General features: G+C 34.5%; 1 protein-coding gene across 2 annotated transcripts; it reads left to right on the top strand.

Annotated features, from left to right (window-relative positions):
• The first annotated feature begins 890 nt into the window (after window positions 1-890).
• On the top strand, window positions 891-15,283 carry LOC128888526 (NADPH oxidase 5). Of its 2 annotated transcripts, XM_054145459.1 has the most exons (19): window positions 891-1,490; window positions 3,350-3,444; window positions 3,544-3,655; window positions 3,971-4,068; window positions 4,158-4,278; window positions 4,548-4,698; window positions 5,626-5,836; window positions 5,954-6,180; window positions 6,774-6,962; window positions 8,586-8,779; window positions 9,077-9,398; window positions 10,345-10,489; window positions 10,576-10,715; window positions 11,139-11,274; window positions 11,419-11,633; window positions 11,744-11,931; window positions 12,567-12,776; window positions 14,509-14,712; window positions 14,933-15,283. In XM_054145459.1, exons 1-19 carry the CDS (start codon window positions 1,344-1,346, stop codon window positions 15,128-15,130), a joined length of 3,303 nt encoding a protein of 1,100 aa, XP_054001434.1. In that variant the 5' UTR covers window positions 891-1,343; the 3' UTR covers window positions 15,131-15,283. The 2 variants fall into 2 exon arrangements, with proteins under 2 accessions (XP_054001434.1, XP_054001435.1); XM_054145460.1 differs by lacking the exons at window positions 891-1,490; window positions 3,350-3,444; window positions 3,544-3,655; window positions 3,971-4,068 and having other exon boundaries at window positions 4,159-4,291.
• The last annotated feature ends 618 nt before the right edge of the window (window positions 15,284-15,901 follow it).

The raw sequence follows: 15,901 nt of genomic DNA, 5'->3' as shown, positions 1-15,901 counted from the left end.
CGTTAGTATTATTTTAGTTTTTATGCCAGTTAATGCCTACATTTTATCCTAATTTCCTAATCTATTCATTTCGCTTGCTCCTTATTCTACAAATTGTACTCTTTTGCTTTTGGTGTAGAGAGTTGCATCCTCTTTTCCTATCCCCCTTTAGGAATGAAAGTCTTAACCTTTCTCTCTTTCTTTTTTCTATTCTACGATATAAAATTATAAAATTAATATGTGGCAAAACGTGTTCAAAGAGTTTCCAACTTTTCTCGTTTCGATTATCGAATTATTAACATTATTAAATAATTTAAGTCTCTTTGGTCTGGCTTACAATTGAGAAATGGTAGCCTATTTTGAGATTTACTACAAGTCAGCAGTTCTTAATAGCTAAATAAAATATATACAAGTGAATAAAAATACAGAAAGTAAAAACTATGGTAATAGTCGCGATTAAGTAAGAACCGCGGCGCAACTCAATTAACCCTTTGCCCTACGATTTACTGTAGGACTGGGGTAATGACACTCAACCACGTCATTACACTCGTCTTCCTTTGAACCAAATAAGTTTCTTTTACTTCCAATAGTTTAAATCGTATGGAATTAAGGATAACGTCCTATTCCAAGGAAGCATCGTTAAAGGAGAAAGTAGGCGAACTAGAGGGCATTTAAAAAAGAAAAATGAAAAAGGGACAAATGAGACATGAGAAAAAAGACGATGACTCACGAAGAAGTGAAAGGTCGTGTTTGTTCTGTCTTTAATTCGATGCGTGATCTATCTGCCTCTCTCTTCCTCGATCGGAGCAGATTATTCTCTGAAAATTGTTATCGAAAGAGACTCGAGGGTAGGGGACCCATCCTGCGATTCGTCGCTGAGAATCTGCGATTTTCATTCGGTAGTTCGCGGATCTGTTAGCCAGAGTCAAGTTGTCAGTTAACGTTTGTCCCTCGATGATCCTTCTCGCTTTCTTGTACCAGCTTCGACGGGAGCAATAACAATAATTCGAATCGCGCAACCGTTCCAAGCTAGACTTCTGTTTAATATTTTGAAATAGCCTCTGTTTGGAATGTGCGTACAAGTGACAGGACACTAGAAATAATTCCCAAACGAAGAGAACAATATTTAATTTAATAAAATTTAATTTTGCAATATTGAGGAAGAAAAAGAGCATTAGGAAGAGGATTCGATCGCGTGTCGTGTATGAAATATTAGCGAATACAATCGTAGTTCGGTGGATCGTTTGTTTTGGTGCCAAGAGGAGACCGAGTATGAAAATAAGCTGCACGTAAACATTTAAACTGTCTCGCTCGTCGACTGAAAAGTTTCTTTCTCGTTCAACGAAAGCAAGTAGCGAAGAAAAATGGAAAGTGACGTTAGTCAGTTGGAAAAGAAACGCGTGATGAAAACAAGAAGAGCAACCACCTTGGCGGAGTGCTCCCAAATAGTCGAAGTGCATTGCACCGCAAGGTGCAATAGGGACGCCTTCAGAAGGCTTTTCATGGACCAAGTGAGCCTTTTCTTCTTTAAGAACATACCAGATTGTTCAAATCGTTTTGTCGCTCGAAACATTAACCCAACTTAGTACAAATTTCAAAAATTTCTATTTATCTATCTACTCCGTAAAAATTCTCTCCAAAATGCGTTCTTTTCAAAGTGTATGTCCAGATAAACTCAAGTCCCTCCTGACAGAAGTTAACCCTTGGAAGCCTGATTTTCCAAAATAAATTTTTAAAAATATCAATGTACTTATTATTTGAACAATTTTCACAGCTGACGTTTATTTTGTTAACTTTTGTTGAAAAGAACATTATGCAATGGTAACATACATACAGCTAAATATTAAAAACAAACCAATTGCAAGTGTACAATTCCATTTAAAAGTCCGGTATCAAATTTGAAACTTAGGCCATTTAAGGGTTAAATAAAACTACCGACAACCGTTTGCTTCAAAAGAAAGTGATAAAACAGCTTAAAAAAGCTTGTAGTCAAATGTCGAGAAATAAAACAAGGTCGCGTTACCATTGAAACTAGACAAGTAAATGGCAACAAGGTGAGGTGAGTATATCGAATAGAGAATGACTTAAGGGAAAAGGATACCCAGCGGAGGCAACGGCGACAGGATCTTAGTAAATCGCAAGGGGATCTATCGAGGGCCACAGATTTCGATCAAGGTGGCTGATCGCCCGGAGCCAAAAAGCCTTCGCGCCTCGAGCGTCTTCGATACTCGGAATTCGATCGCGGTCGCGACCCTGTCAGTGTCCCTGAATCTGTCCAATAATCGCGTTGTTCGACCAAACTGTTTGCATTCACTGTCCTACTATCGTCTGGATACTAATTTCCAGCCACTTTTATCATGCCAGATGTTGTTCATGCTGTTAGGGTGAAGTAGAGCAAGAACACACGCTTAAAGGGGGAGTCTGGTCCAGATAATGTATTTTTCTAATGCATATAATTTCCAGATATAATTAATTTTTGTTATTGTAACTTTTTTATATATATAGAGGGACGTTCAAAGAAGAAAATTTGACAGTGTAGATTTAATTTGAATGTGTATATATATAGTAGTCGCAAGGAAAGGATTCGGTCAAAACGGTGGGACGCATAGCTCATCGAATTTTTATCCGATTCACTTGATTCAACGCTTAAATTGAAGTTAATTAAGTTTATATGCTTATGAACCTCGACTCTTAATGAATTATTATTATAACATAAAGTTATTGCAAAATAACAGCCAATATGTATCGATCATTTTCATGTTTTTTGCTGCAATTTTTGCAATTAATAATTTTTTTTTTTTTTTTTTTTTTTTGCAAATTGAGGTTCATACGCATTTTACGTACCTACTAAAGAAAAAAATTTTCTGATTTTACCTATCAGATGAGTCCTTTCCTTGCGACTACTATATCTACAATATATGTATACATTCAAATTAAATCTACACTGTCAAATTTTCTTCTTTGAACGTCCCTTTATATGTAAAAAAAGTTTCAATAACAAAAATTAATTATATCTGGAAATTATATGCATTAGAAAAATACATTAGCTGGACCAGACTCCCCCCCTAAAAGGGGGAAGTCTATTTAGGTCTATTTCTTTTCAGAAATTTTCTGGTAATAAGTTTAAGGGTATTCGAAAGAACGCTTCTTAGTGCACATGTCGCACTTTTTGTATTTCAAAATATTTAACCAGAAAATCGAAAGGAATTAAGAGGAATTAATCGACTGAAAAAATGTAAAATTAATATATTTCGATAGATTTCAGAATTGAATGCATTTAATTATTCGAGTACATTTCATAGCTGAACTTAATAAAAACCAAGAGTAAACAAAACTACACAACAGATTTGCAATATCTCCAATATTTCAGACGTTGCTGGAAAAATTATTTTTGCTATTCGACCAGTATGAAGAGGGGCTATTGAAGCAAGATGTGTGGTTCGAATTTGTGAAAAGTAGATTAACGTAAGAAATATTCTACCTTGCATGAAACTTTGTTGAAAATGAAGATTTTATTTGTACATGAGTACGAGACTCTACCAGACTTGTACGTTAATTTCACAGAAATGAAAGCCAAAATGATTTCATCGCGGAAATCGATAGTGTCGTGTACAGTGTGTGCGGCGATGATCCTGTAAGTCTCACGAACTTCCAACACGTATTTTCCTCTAAAGAGGTAAGTTGCCTACATGCAGAATAAATGTGATATTTCACATTCTCTAACAAAAACTTAAAAGAATTTAACGAGGTTTAACTACTTTCACAGATTAATTTTAGTGAAATTTTACCATGAATACTATGTAGCATAGAAACTTAACGTTAAATAAAATTTATAGTCTCTAACTTAATTGTTTTTAATCTTCGTAGACATATGAAACAAATGTCAATCAAACGGTTCTTAATGATAAAATTGTTTAAATATAAAAACAAGTATTAAATACATAATAAAGAGCTACTTGATCGTTTCTTTGATAATGTCTTTATATTACAGGTCGTAGACAGATTATTTCGAGTAATCGACGAAGACAATGTGGGATACGTAATGTCTTCTCAAATTATGAGATTCATCACCAACATCACCGACAGAAGGTAATGCAACAATATTAATATTAATGTCTACATGGATAAAAAGATAATAATAAAATATGATATTCTATTTTTTGGGAATATTTTCGTAGACCACGATCTGGCTTCGACACCAGCAGTCTGGAATGGTTGGAGAAATTGTTTAAGCAAACGGTGGGTAACGAGAAAGAAATAAGGCGTGAAGAGTTTAACAAGATCGTCACTTCGAAAAACGTAAGCAGAAGGTGTAAGTATGGTAATCCCCGGTTATATGTAACGTAATCATGTCCTTCTGATTTCATATAACCGGGGAAGGTACGTCCGCGACACGAATAATTTATTATAAAAAATTGAAAGTTTAATACTTTCTTATTCAAAGAATACAATTTATTTTTCTTTACTAATGATAGATTGAAGTATTAATTTACGTAGAAAACTTGAATGTGTACATTGAAAAACCAACGGAAAAGCTATTATTTAACGAAAATAAATTTCTTTTCCAGCCATTCTTCACAGACAGAGCCTTCCAAATATTCGATAAAGACAATTCGGGAGCCATATCTCTGCAGGAATTTCTGGATACGATGCATCAATTCGCAGGGAAAAGTCCTGACGACAAAATCAGCTTTCTGTTTAAAGTCTACGACATAGACGGTACGATATAACTGTATATTTCTTCGATAATTAAAATTTGATCAAAGAAAATTACGTAAATTAATTAGCTGTACGCAAACTTAAAAAGTACAAGTCAAAATTCTACCAAATGCTCACGTTTCACATGTGACGTCCTATTTCCATTACTAATTATTGTTTTCATTATCAACTACGTCAATTCAGTGGAAAAGTATATAATTATATATATATATATATATATATAATTTAATTTATTTAATGTCGCATCAGCATTTATGCCATCAGCGACCACTGTGGATCACATTTTCTTTACATTCTATAAATTACATATGTGAGTCATAAATAATTTACATAGATAATTACTCATACTTCGATAACAAATTTCTTAAATCTAATAATAAAAAAAAAATAGTTAATAATTTAATTGTAGTGTCCTGCCTATATTTCTTCTGCTAATCTTGTCCTTTGTAAATATGATACGATTTTTAGTATGCAACTCTTGTCGTTTAAACTGTTCTTCAGGGTGTTTGGTTGCCTTCCTGTTTCGCGTATATTATCGTGCAATGGACATTCATCTATTATATGTTTAACTGTGATTTTTGTATTGCAGTTTGTGCAGTATGGGGGGGGGAGGGGTTTCTTTTGTAATTAGGTGGCTATGTGTTAGTCTTGTGTGACCTATTCTTAATCGGGTTATTAGAATTTGTTCTCTTCTTGGCAGAGAAATAGCAGGATTTCTTGAAAATATATTTTCTCTTGGCTCGCGAAGATCAGTATGTTTAGTCATTAACCACTCTTGGTTCCATTTTTCTAAGATTCTTTTTGCTATATCAATCTGTGCATCTAATGGAAAAGTGTTTCTTTCAAATACCAAAAAAAAAACCATTTCATTCTAATGTACAGTTTGTCTTTGTTTTGTCGTCGCTCTGTTCACATAATTGCGTGAAGGTGATGGATCGATACAACTTTTCGAATTGGAGCACGTGATGAGAGCTTGCATGGAGGAGAATGGTATGGAATTCAGCGATGAACAAATCAAGGATCTGACGATCGCGTTGTTCGAGGATGCTGATCAAGACAAACGAGGCTCCATTACTTACGAGGCTCTGAAAAATCAATTAGAGAAACACGAAGGACTGCTAGAGAACCTCACGATAAGGTAAACAATTTTGTCGTTTCCGAGTCAATAGAAAATGATCGATCATGTGGATAGCTTAATCGATCGTGTCGCATTAATTGGAAGGGAAACTGATTAAAAGCGGAAATTAAATCGCAGTATCGACCGATGGCTGGTACCACCGAAACCGAAAGCAAAACGGAAATCGCTGTTGGGTTTCTTCGCGTCGTTGCGCCCTTACCAATTGACGAGGCCGTACATGAAGAACAATTACGTTTACATCGCTTTTATCTCTGTCTTTATTTTGATTAATGTAACTTTATTCGTGGCGAGACTTTACGAATACAGACGATCCAACGGGTACGTCATGGTTGCTCGTGCTTGCGGTAAGGAAACTTTACAGTATACACTTTATTCTTTAATTAAATATTAATATCATTATGTAAAATATCAACATCAGGTACATCTGATGTACTGTTATCTTGCTTCACTTCATGATGATCGTATTTGATGTTTAATAATTGACTTCGTAATGTTTAATATATACAGTCAGTGTAAGAAGTTTTCGTACAGCAACCAATTTAAAATAAATGGTTTCTGTACGAATACTTCTTACACTGACTGTATTTAATATATATTTGATGGGTGAAATAAATCTTACAATAGTAGGTTCATTTTTTTAGAGCAAACCCCAGATGGTTTTCATCGCCAATTGAAATTAATTGGAACAGCTTCGAAAATAATGTAAATAAAATTTAGAATCCGCAAGGACTGTTCCCATTTTTTTATGGAACATTAAAATAATAGAAAGAAAAAAATGTTTAAAGAATTTAAAACTCATCGTATGATCACAATAGAGACATTGAAGAAAATGGAGTTAAATCATTTGACTTTTGATATACTGAAATGGAGATCAATTAATTAAGTTGTTTAATTGTAGGTAAAAGTAAAAGATTTTACAGTAAACGTTTCGATGCAGGTCAGTGTCTGAATTTCAACTGCAGCTTCATCCTAATCCTCATGCTGCGCCAGTGTATCACCTTCCTACGAAGTCATGGTTTCATTTATGTGCTGCCATTGGATCAACACATTTACCTTCACAAGATAACTGGAGTTCTGATCGGTGTCTTCGGTATAGTCCACACGTTGATGCATCTTTTAAATTTTGGTAAATTTAACGCAGTATTTAACGCAATAAATGCATGAAATCCTTGTTATCACTTACCCTTGACATTCTTCACAGTAATAAAATATAAACAATTAAAGCATCTAATTTATCCTAACAATCATTTTATTTTTTTGTAATAATACGTATGTAAAACAAAATTATTTTAAATTTCTCATAGTCTATAATTTATACTCCTGAAGGGAACGAAAAAGTGAGTTCAAAATATGAAAAAAATTTAGATATCTTCCGGAGGTTCTCAAAGCAAAATAATAATATTAACGTATCCAAAATGAACTTAAGTAAGGATGAAAACTATTATTGAGTCGTATATTAAATAAAGTCACCTTTGGGCAAACCACTTGTTTCCTTCGGTTTATGGATTCGTCGAAAAAAAAACTCCATCAAAGCTGAAACCGGTTTCGGTAATACGAGTGATTTGCTCTCTTCTGTTCCTCGCAAGTAGTGTGTAAATGATCTTACCATATTCTTCCTCTCGAGCCAATAATAGGTGTACCGAGTTTCCCGTAAGAAACTCGAGACTCTGTACAAATTACTTAACACTTTGACGACCGTAAGTTTCACGCAAGGACTGATACAGTCCACGACAAGATGATAGCATGCGCCACGTTTACAAATTGAGCTTGTTTTCAATCAAATTTATTGTGACAATTCGTACAGATTTCATCAGTATTTCGAAAAACACTGAACTTCGGGAACAGAGCTGAATATCTTGGGAAACAAACAAAAATTTGATTAATTATGATAATAGAAGCACACTTTTTGGAGACTTCATTTTGATTGGATAATTATAAAGAATTGTTTTTAATTTTCTTCATGAAAATTTCTATATTATTGTTTACATTGTAAACATAACAATGAGATGTGCTATCTTTTGTCGCGGTCTGTACCTGGCATCAGCATCTTCCGTGACAGTTTTAATCCCACGAAAGGCTCTAAATTATTTTCTTCGTTTAATATTCTTAAATTTTCGTTTTAATTAAATATATGTTGCGAATATTAAAATATTGGGCATAGATCGTTAAATAAATATGAATTTTATTCATTTACATGGAATATTGGAGAAATGTTCTACGTATACTATCTTGTTATTCTCATTTAAGTACATAATTACTATTTTTAGAATTAGGAACTTACACAAACCCAAAATTGAGGTTAATTCGTATAAATTTGCATTAATGAATTAAAACGTGTTTTGAAGGCGTAGACGCCGAGGTATTTGAAATGAACGGCTTGAAACCCATTTCTGTGAAAGTTGAGCATAAAACGTTAAATTATTAATAAACGTGTACACGTGTGTCGTATACTTTTATGAGCCTATACAATGACCCTTTTTAATACATAACAAATTTGTCCAAAGCTGCTTTAAAAAATTACACGATAGAACAAAAATTGAGTTTACAAGGAAAAATAAATGTCACCTAATTATTTCTTGTAAATTATTTTATGTTGAATTAAGACCACTCAAGTTTCTAAAATTGTGTTTAATTATAGAGTCGGTTAATGAAAAGATAAAAAAAATCAGGTCTAAAATTCTGGTGTAAAAGGGTTACGGACGAAATAATATTTTTTTAAATTTTCTAAAACAGTTGAATATTTTTTCAGGCACAGTCGTGGTATACGACCCCATATTAAATTCCAACAAGTACACTATATATGAATGGCTGTTCACGGATCGTCCAGGTCTGTTCGGTCTTGTAAAAGGTTGGGCGAACCCAACGGGATTCATCCTTGTCCTCATCCTTGCTATAATGACGATATGCTCGATGCCTTTTGTTCGCCGTGGCGGATGCTTCGAGGTTACAAGCTTTAATTCATTATTTGTTTCTGTAAACAAACTGTCTAATTAGCATATTCCTCTGTCAAGCACGAGAAAAAGAAATAGCATAACAACGGTATAATAATACAGATGATATAGGTGATGGGAAAATAACAAACAAGCTAATTTTAAATATGAATAAGTTAATCCGATTTTTTTTTTATTTAAAGGCGCTTAGTGCGCAAAGCTTAATGTTCCTTTTTGTTGTTTTTTTACAAAAACCAAGCGTGGAATTCTTTGAATCTGGATTTCAATAATTTGATTTATTATTTTCCAGATATTTTACTGGTCACACTTGCTGTACATACCATTCTGGATATTGACGATACTTCACGGGCCGAATTTTTGGAAATGGTTTATAGCGCCAGGTGCGATATATCTTGCTGAGAGAATTAGGCGAATCGCCTGGTCCCGTTCACAGCTTGGAAAAACTTACATCAGCTCTGGCCTCTTGCTGCCCTCGAAAGTGACGCATTTGGTCATCAAACGACCTGTTCATTTTGATTTTCGTCCTGGTGACTATGTTTTCGTCAACGTTCCCGCTATTGCTCGCTATGAATGGCACCCTTTCACCATCAGCAGCGCCCCAGAACAGGAAGGTTCGACAAATCGTCTACTCTAACATTCAAATACCTCACGTCACATACTAGTTTCGATAAAACTTTGAGGAGGCGTTTCTTTTCTGGTAAAAAGAATCGATTTTTTCTTGAATGCATATTCTTGAATTTTAAGGGGGTGTTTTGAACAACTGGAATATAGCCGATTTTCTAGAATTTTTTTTTTTTTTTGAAACGTTAAGGAATATCGAAACAAGGCTTTCCCATAGCATTAAGGCGTCTACTATTCTTAAAAAATTCATAAATGCGAAAGTATAGAAAGAAATATTTTTATGTTTTGACACATACTAAAGAACGGTTTAATGAACACATGAAAATTTTTTTGTGATAACAAAAAAAAAATGACTGCGGTTCGAAAATTTTTGTGAAGGCCTTCGGCACGAAACGCGCGTGGGCTGTACCATAGTTATATTCTTTAGGTTCCATCCGGAAAAGAAAAAAAATATTAGTTTGTTTCTGGAGTTTGTCGCTAGAGAGTAGCAATTGAATTTTTTTTTTTTTTACCATTAAGAAAATTATTGTGAGACGAAGAAATTTTTTTTACAGTACACACTAAAAGTAGTGTGTACAAATTTCAGAGCAATCGGACCGATAGTTTACGAGATTTACGTTGTACCATTTCGAAAAATGTAGTTTCGAGATAATCCCAAAAGAAAGTAAACGTGCGGTCCGATTGCTCTGAAATTTGTGTTTTAGATACATTATCTGAAGAATAGCAATGGATTTTTGCGATTACTTGATTAATTTTTTAATTAATTTTTTTTTTAAGAATAGTACCCATCTGGCGAGCGCTCAGGGTGGCCAGACGCCTTAAGCAATGCTGAAACTACTTACTTATATTTTTTTCATTGACAATTGTTTCATAATAAACATTGAAACACTGGCTTTACGATTTAATTAGATAAATATTGGAAAATATGTTTCGCAGACTACATATGGCTTCACATTCGCGCAGTTGGGGAGTGGACCAACAGACTTTATTCCTATTTCGAGAAGGAACAAATGAAACTTCATGAAGGCAATGCGTATCCAATCGCAGAGTCAACTGACATAATTAGTCCTGGGAAAATGTCGTAAGTTCCATGTCTTCGTTTATTCTACGTTCTAATGACAAAGAGCCTATTATTCTTGAATTGTTCGATGCTTTTATTCGATTTAGATTCCTTAATAAAAATCAGGATTTAACAGTTACTTCGATAATGTCTTCGTCGTCTTCGGAAACAGACAATTGCGGTCTTGATAATCCTACCTTTATTCCTGATAATGACAACATAGTATCATCGACGCAAAATATAAACGGTAAGTTGAACAATTAACGTCACACTATTTAATCAATTACGTTATTTAAATTAATTTAATCAATTTATTAATTTCTATTTGGATTTAATGAATCGTTAAAACCTTTAATTTTGGAAGTAAACTAATAATCTTAGCAAGTTAGCTAATTTTTACTTAAATTGAATACACTTTTAGATGAATTTAATATTTATTAATAACATGAATGTTGAGAATAAAGGAATAATTTTTAATTAATTCATCTACATTTAAATTTAATAAGTTCTTTGGAGAATTTATTTTCCAAACCCATGAATTTTAGAGCAAACTAAAATTCTGAAATTTTATCAAAGACTTGTTAGAAAATATTACTGAGTCTCGATCAATTTCTTCAGTATTTATCTTATCAATTCGCATAAGTACAATTCGTTGCAATAACTAACACAGGCGTGGGGGATAATAATAAAGTTCCAAAGGACCGAAAACTGCATAGCCTGCTGCTGGGTAGCAAAATACGGCTGGAGAAGTCCATCTCAGTACCTGATATACAAACGAGAAAGAAGAAGAAGGAAAGACTCCTTGCGTAAGCTATCTACATCCTAAACACCTGCACAATTAAAATTATTTCCTGCGTTTTTATGAAACTTTCTATTCAATGCATCGCATGTAGCGCGATCTATTAAGTTTACTAGTGCATACTAACGTCATTATTCTCACTCTTTGCTAGACTTCGAGATTATATGAGATCCGAATCGGAGAGAAACTTCGACGAGTACCAAATGCGCAGTGCGCGTCTGAAGTCTTTGGAAAAGGCTTACTCGAGTCCACAGCATAAGAAATTGGCAGAAAATTTTCGATACTTGAGAACCAAACCTACCTTGATTGCTTTCAAGACACCGAGCTTAGAGAACTGGGACTGTGAAGCAAAAACACGCAGAGAAAGTAAGTGGCTGTTCCAGGCATTTTTAACATTTTATCTAGGAAATTACCGGTGGTAGATTTTTGCTGACCCCTATAATAAAATTAAGTTGACCGAATGTTTGGTGTAACAGCTGTCTCGCGAACAAGCGTAAACGATCGCAGAAGTATGTCGCCCAGTGTAGTCGCGATACAAATCACTGAAGAAGGAGACAAAACGCGGTCGAAATTGGAAGAAACGTCAAAGGAAAACAGGAACGATAACGGTCTTGACGTTCTTTCCCGCCCACCCATCAATTATGCTGTTGGAAAACCATTAAAGGTACAAGTGACTTTAGTGATTTGCATCGAAGAGCTTTTAGGACCGAATCATGGGATTTTAAAGCCTGGAGTTAAATATTAATTGGAAATTTTATAGATTAATTTCGAGAAATATGAAGACATTCATTTACATATTCAAGATATGAGCTGTTATATTTGAAAATGGAATAAGTCTACTTTTTTATACAAATGAGTTAACGGTAGTGTAGTAAGATATTAAAAAATCCATTTCAATGAAATGCGAACAAAATTCTTATAAAAGGTTCTTCATTACTAGACTGCGGATCTTTATGCATTTATAGGAAATTTGAATGTGCAAGGAACTACAAAATACAAGCACAATGCATGACTATAAAAAAGATTGAAAGTAAAGTTCATGTTATAATATTTGCGGAATAAAATAAACTTCTATTTAGGTTGAATTTTTGTAACTACGTCCCCGAAGATTTTATTGTGCATAAAGATCCACAGTCTACTCATTACTATACTCCCACTTCGACATCGACCATTGCTCACAAAGTTCTCCTACAGTAATAGAATGCTAAAATAACTTTGTACGAGCTTATAATTTTTAATTTTAAATTATTCGAAAATAATTTCGATCCATGAAAAAGCTGAAAATTGATTTTCCTACAGATTTTCTTGAATGGGCCATACGGAGCTCCCTCGAGTCATATATTCCAAGCACACCACGCAGTTCTAATCGCGACCGGAATCGGAGTTACGCCTTTTGCTTCGATACTGCAATCCATCATGCACCGTTATTGGAAGGCAAGGCACACCTGCCCAAAATGCGAATTCTCATGGGCTAGCGAGATCCCATCCACTGTCATGCATCTAAGGAAGGCAAATATCATTTCTTTGCTATATTTGCTATATTGTACATACAAGGCGCGGCAGAAATAACTCCCACATTTTAAAAAACGATTGAAAAGAAATGGTACGAGATAACACCAGATACTTTTTATTTCTTAAGGCACCTGGCCACCCTGAGCGCTCGCCGGATGGGTACTATTCTTAAAAAAAATTAATTAAGAAATCAATCAAGTAATCGCAAAAATCCATTGCTATTCTTCAGATAATGTATCTAAAAGTACGTTTACTTTCTTTTGGGATTATCTCGAAACTACATTTTTCGAAATGGTGCAACGTAAATCTCTCGTAAACTGTCGGTCCGATTGCTCTGAAATTTGTACACACTACTTTTAGATACATTATCTGAAGAGTAGCAATGGATTTTTGCGATTACTTGATTAGTTTTTTTTTTATTGACGATTTTTCTCGTGAAATTTCGGTGAAAAATAAAAAAGAAATTTCTTCGGCTCACCATAATTTTCTTAATGGTAAAAAAAAAAAATCCAATTGCTACTCTCTTGCGACAAACTCCAGAAACAATCTAATATTTTTTTTTCTTTTTCACATGCAACCTAAAGAATATAATGATGGGACAGCCCGCGCGCGTTTCGTGCCGAAGGCCTTCACCAAAATTTTCAAACCGCCGCCATGTTTTTTTTTTGTTATCTCAAAAAATTTTTCATAATTTATTAAACCGTTCTTTAGTATGTCTCAAAACATAAAAATATTTTTTTCTATACTTTCGCATTTATGAATTTTTTAAGTACCCATCTAAATGAAATAGTACCCATCTGACAAACGCTCAAGGCGGCCAGACGCCTTAAATCTAGATATAAAAAGGTTTTTTTTATTTTATGTTTTAAAAATTATATCGTCCAAATGGTGGCCTTTACGGACGATACACATTTGGAGTCGTTCTTGAAAGTTTTCCATCACTCTCGCTAGCATTTCGGAGGAAATTCATTCAATTTCCTCTTGGATGGTCTTTTGTAATTCAAGGATCAAGGACGATGTTTGATAACCTCGGCCTTGAGGTATCCCCGCAGAAAAAAGTCACATAGACTTAAATCCGCCGAGCTACGGTTCATACAGGGCGTCGTCAGTGCGAAATTTTGCAGATGGTGTTTCCGGTTGGCCTGCAGAAAACTCGGATGTTTCGAGTTGCTCGCGAGCCGAGTCGAGCTGAGACCCAGTTTTCGATCCAAGTCGAGTACTCGGAAGAAACGAGCAGCTCGAAACATCGTTTCGGCAACGTGAATCCGCCTCCTTCGAGGCGGTCACTTCGGTCCGAGTTACTCGGTTCTTTCGAGCTGCTCATTTCTTCCGAGTACTCGACTCGGACCGGTCATTCGAGCCGAGTTTTACACGCCTTTTCCGAGTACTCGAACAGCTCTAGTTTCCGAGGATTTAAGTCCATGTGACTTTTTTCTTGCCACCATTTGGACGACATAATTTTTAAAACTTAAAGTAAAAAAAACTTTTTTATATCTAGTTTTAAGAAATAAAAAGTTTCTGGTGGCATCTCCTACCACTTTTTTCAATCGTTTTTTAAAATTTAGGAGTTATTTCTGCCGCACCCTGTATTTGTGCAAGTGCACTTTGCTCTTCGTAGGGAGAGAATTGCAGTAGAATTTAAGTAGAATTAACTTACTACATATTCTGTTGATTCTTTTCATTTAGATATAACACATACTCGAATGCAATAAAATCATTTTGGTTGTAGGTAGACTTTTTCTGGATAAACAGAGATCAGAGATCCTTCGAATGGTTCGTAAACTTGCTGTCTCAGTTGGAAATGGAGCAAGCAGAACTCGGTGATGCCATGGAACATTTTCTTGAGATGCATATGTATATTACCAGTGCTCTACAGAAAAATGACATGAAGGCTGTTGGTCTGCAACTAGCTATGGATTTAGTTCATCAAACGGTTCGGGATTACACGCAAGAAGTTTTAATATCTTTTTTTTTTCTTTAATTGTCCAACTGTGTTAGATCAGTTTAATTTGAATTTAAATACAGCAGAATTCATTAGCTAAAATGATATCGCGATAAAACGAGACTCGAGAGAAATCTACGTTTATATAAAGACTTCGAAAAATGTTGTTTTATATTCATTATAAAGAGATTGATTAATTATAATTTTTTAGGAGAAACGAGATCTTATAACTGGTTTAAAAACAAGGACAAACGCTGGTCGACCAAACTGGGACAAGGTTTTCAAGCAGATCCAAGACAAGAAAAAGGGTAAAGTGACAGTATTCTATTGCGGGCCCCCGCAATTGGCGAAAGTCTTACGTCTCAAATGCGATCAATTTGGTTTTAATTTCAAGAAAGAATCTTTCTGAAATTTCGAGGAGAAATATAATATCGTTATGTTTGTCATACCATATTTTTCTCGACTGTTACACAAATTGAAATCAACGGCACACGTATCCTGTTTACACGTTTTATGTAAAATTTTAATGTTACGACAATTATAGGTTATTATATTGTTTGGCTTTATTTTGTCTGTGTTAGCGCAATCATCCTTCCTTCGTTTCTAACAACGTTCAATCTTATGTATTTTAAAATTTGATCGACATAAAAGATTTCACTTCATGCCATTTACAATTCTGGCCGTTTCGTGCATCAACCAAACTGTCACTAATATAACAAGAAAATTTATTTGTCGTTCTGACATAACTTGAAAATTTTTTAGAAAACCAATAGTACAGTTAAAGACAATTGTTTTATTCGAAATCAACTGACGATTTCGCAGTTGATTTCATAGCATGTCCTTCGCCGTTATACGCGCTCAATCACGGAACTTCAAAGTAGTGCCCCACGCGTTCAAGAAGAAACATCCCGTTAAGAAACATCCCGAAGGAAACAGATGAATAATAGAAAAATTTAAGGAGGCTCTAGTGCAAATAAAAATAACGCCAAGAAAATTATAAAAATTTGTATACGGCTTAGATTTTATCCCAAAAACACCCACGCAAATTTTGGGAAGACTAGGGTACCTAAAAGCTAAGAAATACATGTTTCAATTTTTCACTTTTTAACATGGACTCTTATGGGAAAATGCGTTTTCAACACACTCAATTACGTGCTACAAAGTAATTGACGCCGAGATT

Source organism: Hylaeus anthracinus, unplaced genomic scaffold (assembly GCF_026225885.1).
Source record: "Hylaeus anthracinus isolate JK02 unplaced genomic scaffold, UHH_iyHylAnth1.0_haploid 11994, whole genome shotgun sequence".
Taxonomy (NCBI): Eukaryota; Metazoa; Arthropoda; class Insecta; order Hymenoptera; family Colletidae; genus Hylaeus; species Hylaeus anthracinus.
Note: the sequence above shows the minus strand (reverse complement) of the source record. Positions and strands in the feature narration are given on the sequence as shown.

Coding starts and splice junctions, on each gene's coding strand:
- LOC128888526 (XM_054145459.1), top strand. CDS start 1,344: ATGGAAAGTGACGTTAGTCAGTTGGAAAAGAAACGCGTGATGAAAACA. Junction 1,491..3,349: donor GAAGGCTTTTCATGGACCAA/GTGAGCCTTTTC, acceptor CCAATATTTCAG/ACGTTGCTGGAAAAATTATT. Junction 8,780..9,076: donor GCCGTGGCGGATGCTTCGAG/GTTACAAGCTTT, acceptor ATTATTTTCCAG/ATATTTTACTGGTCACACTT.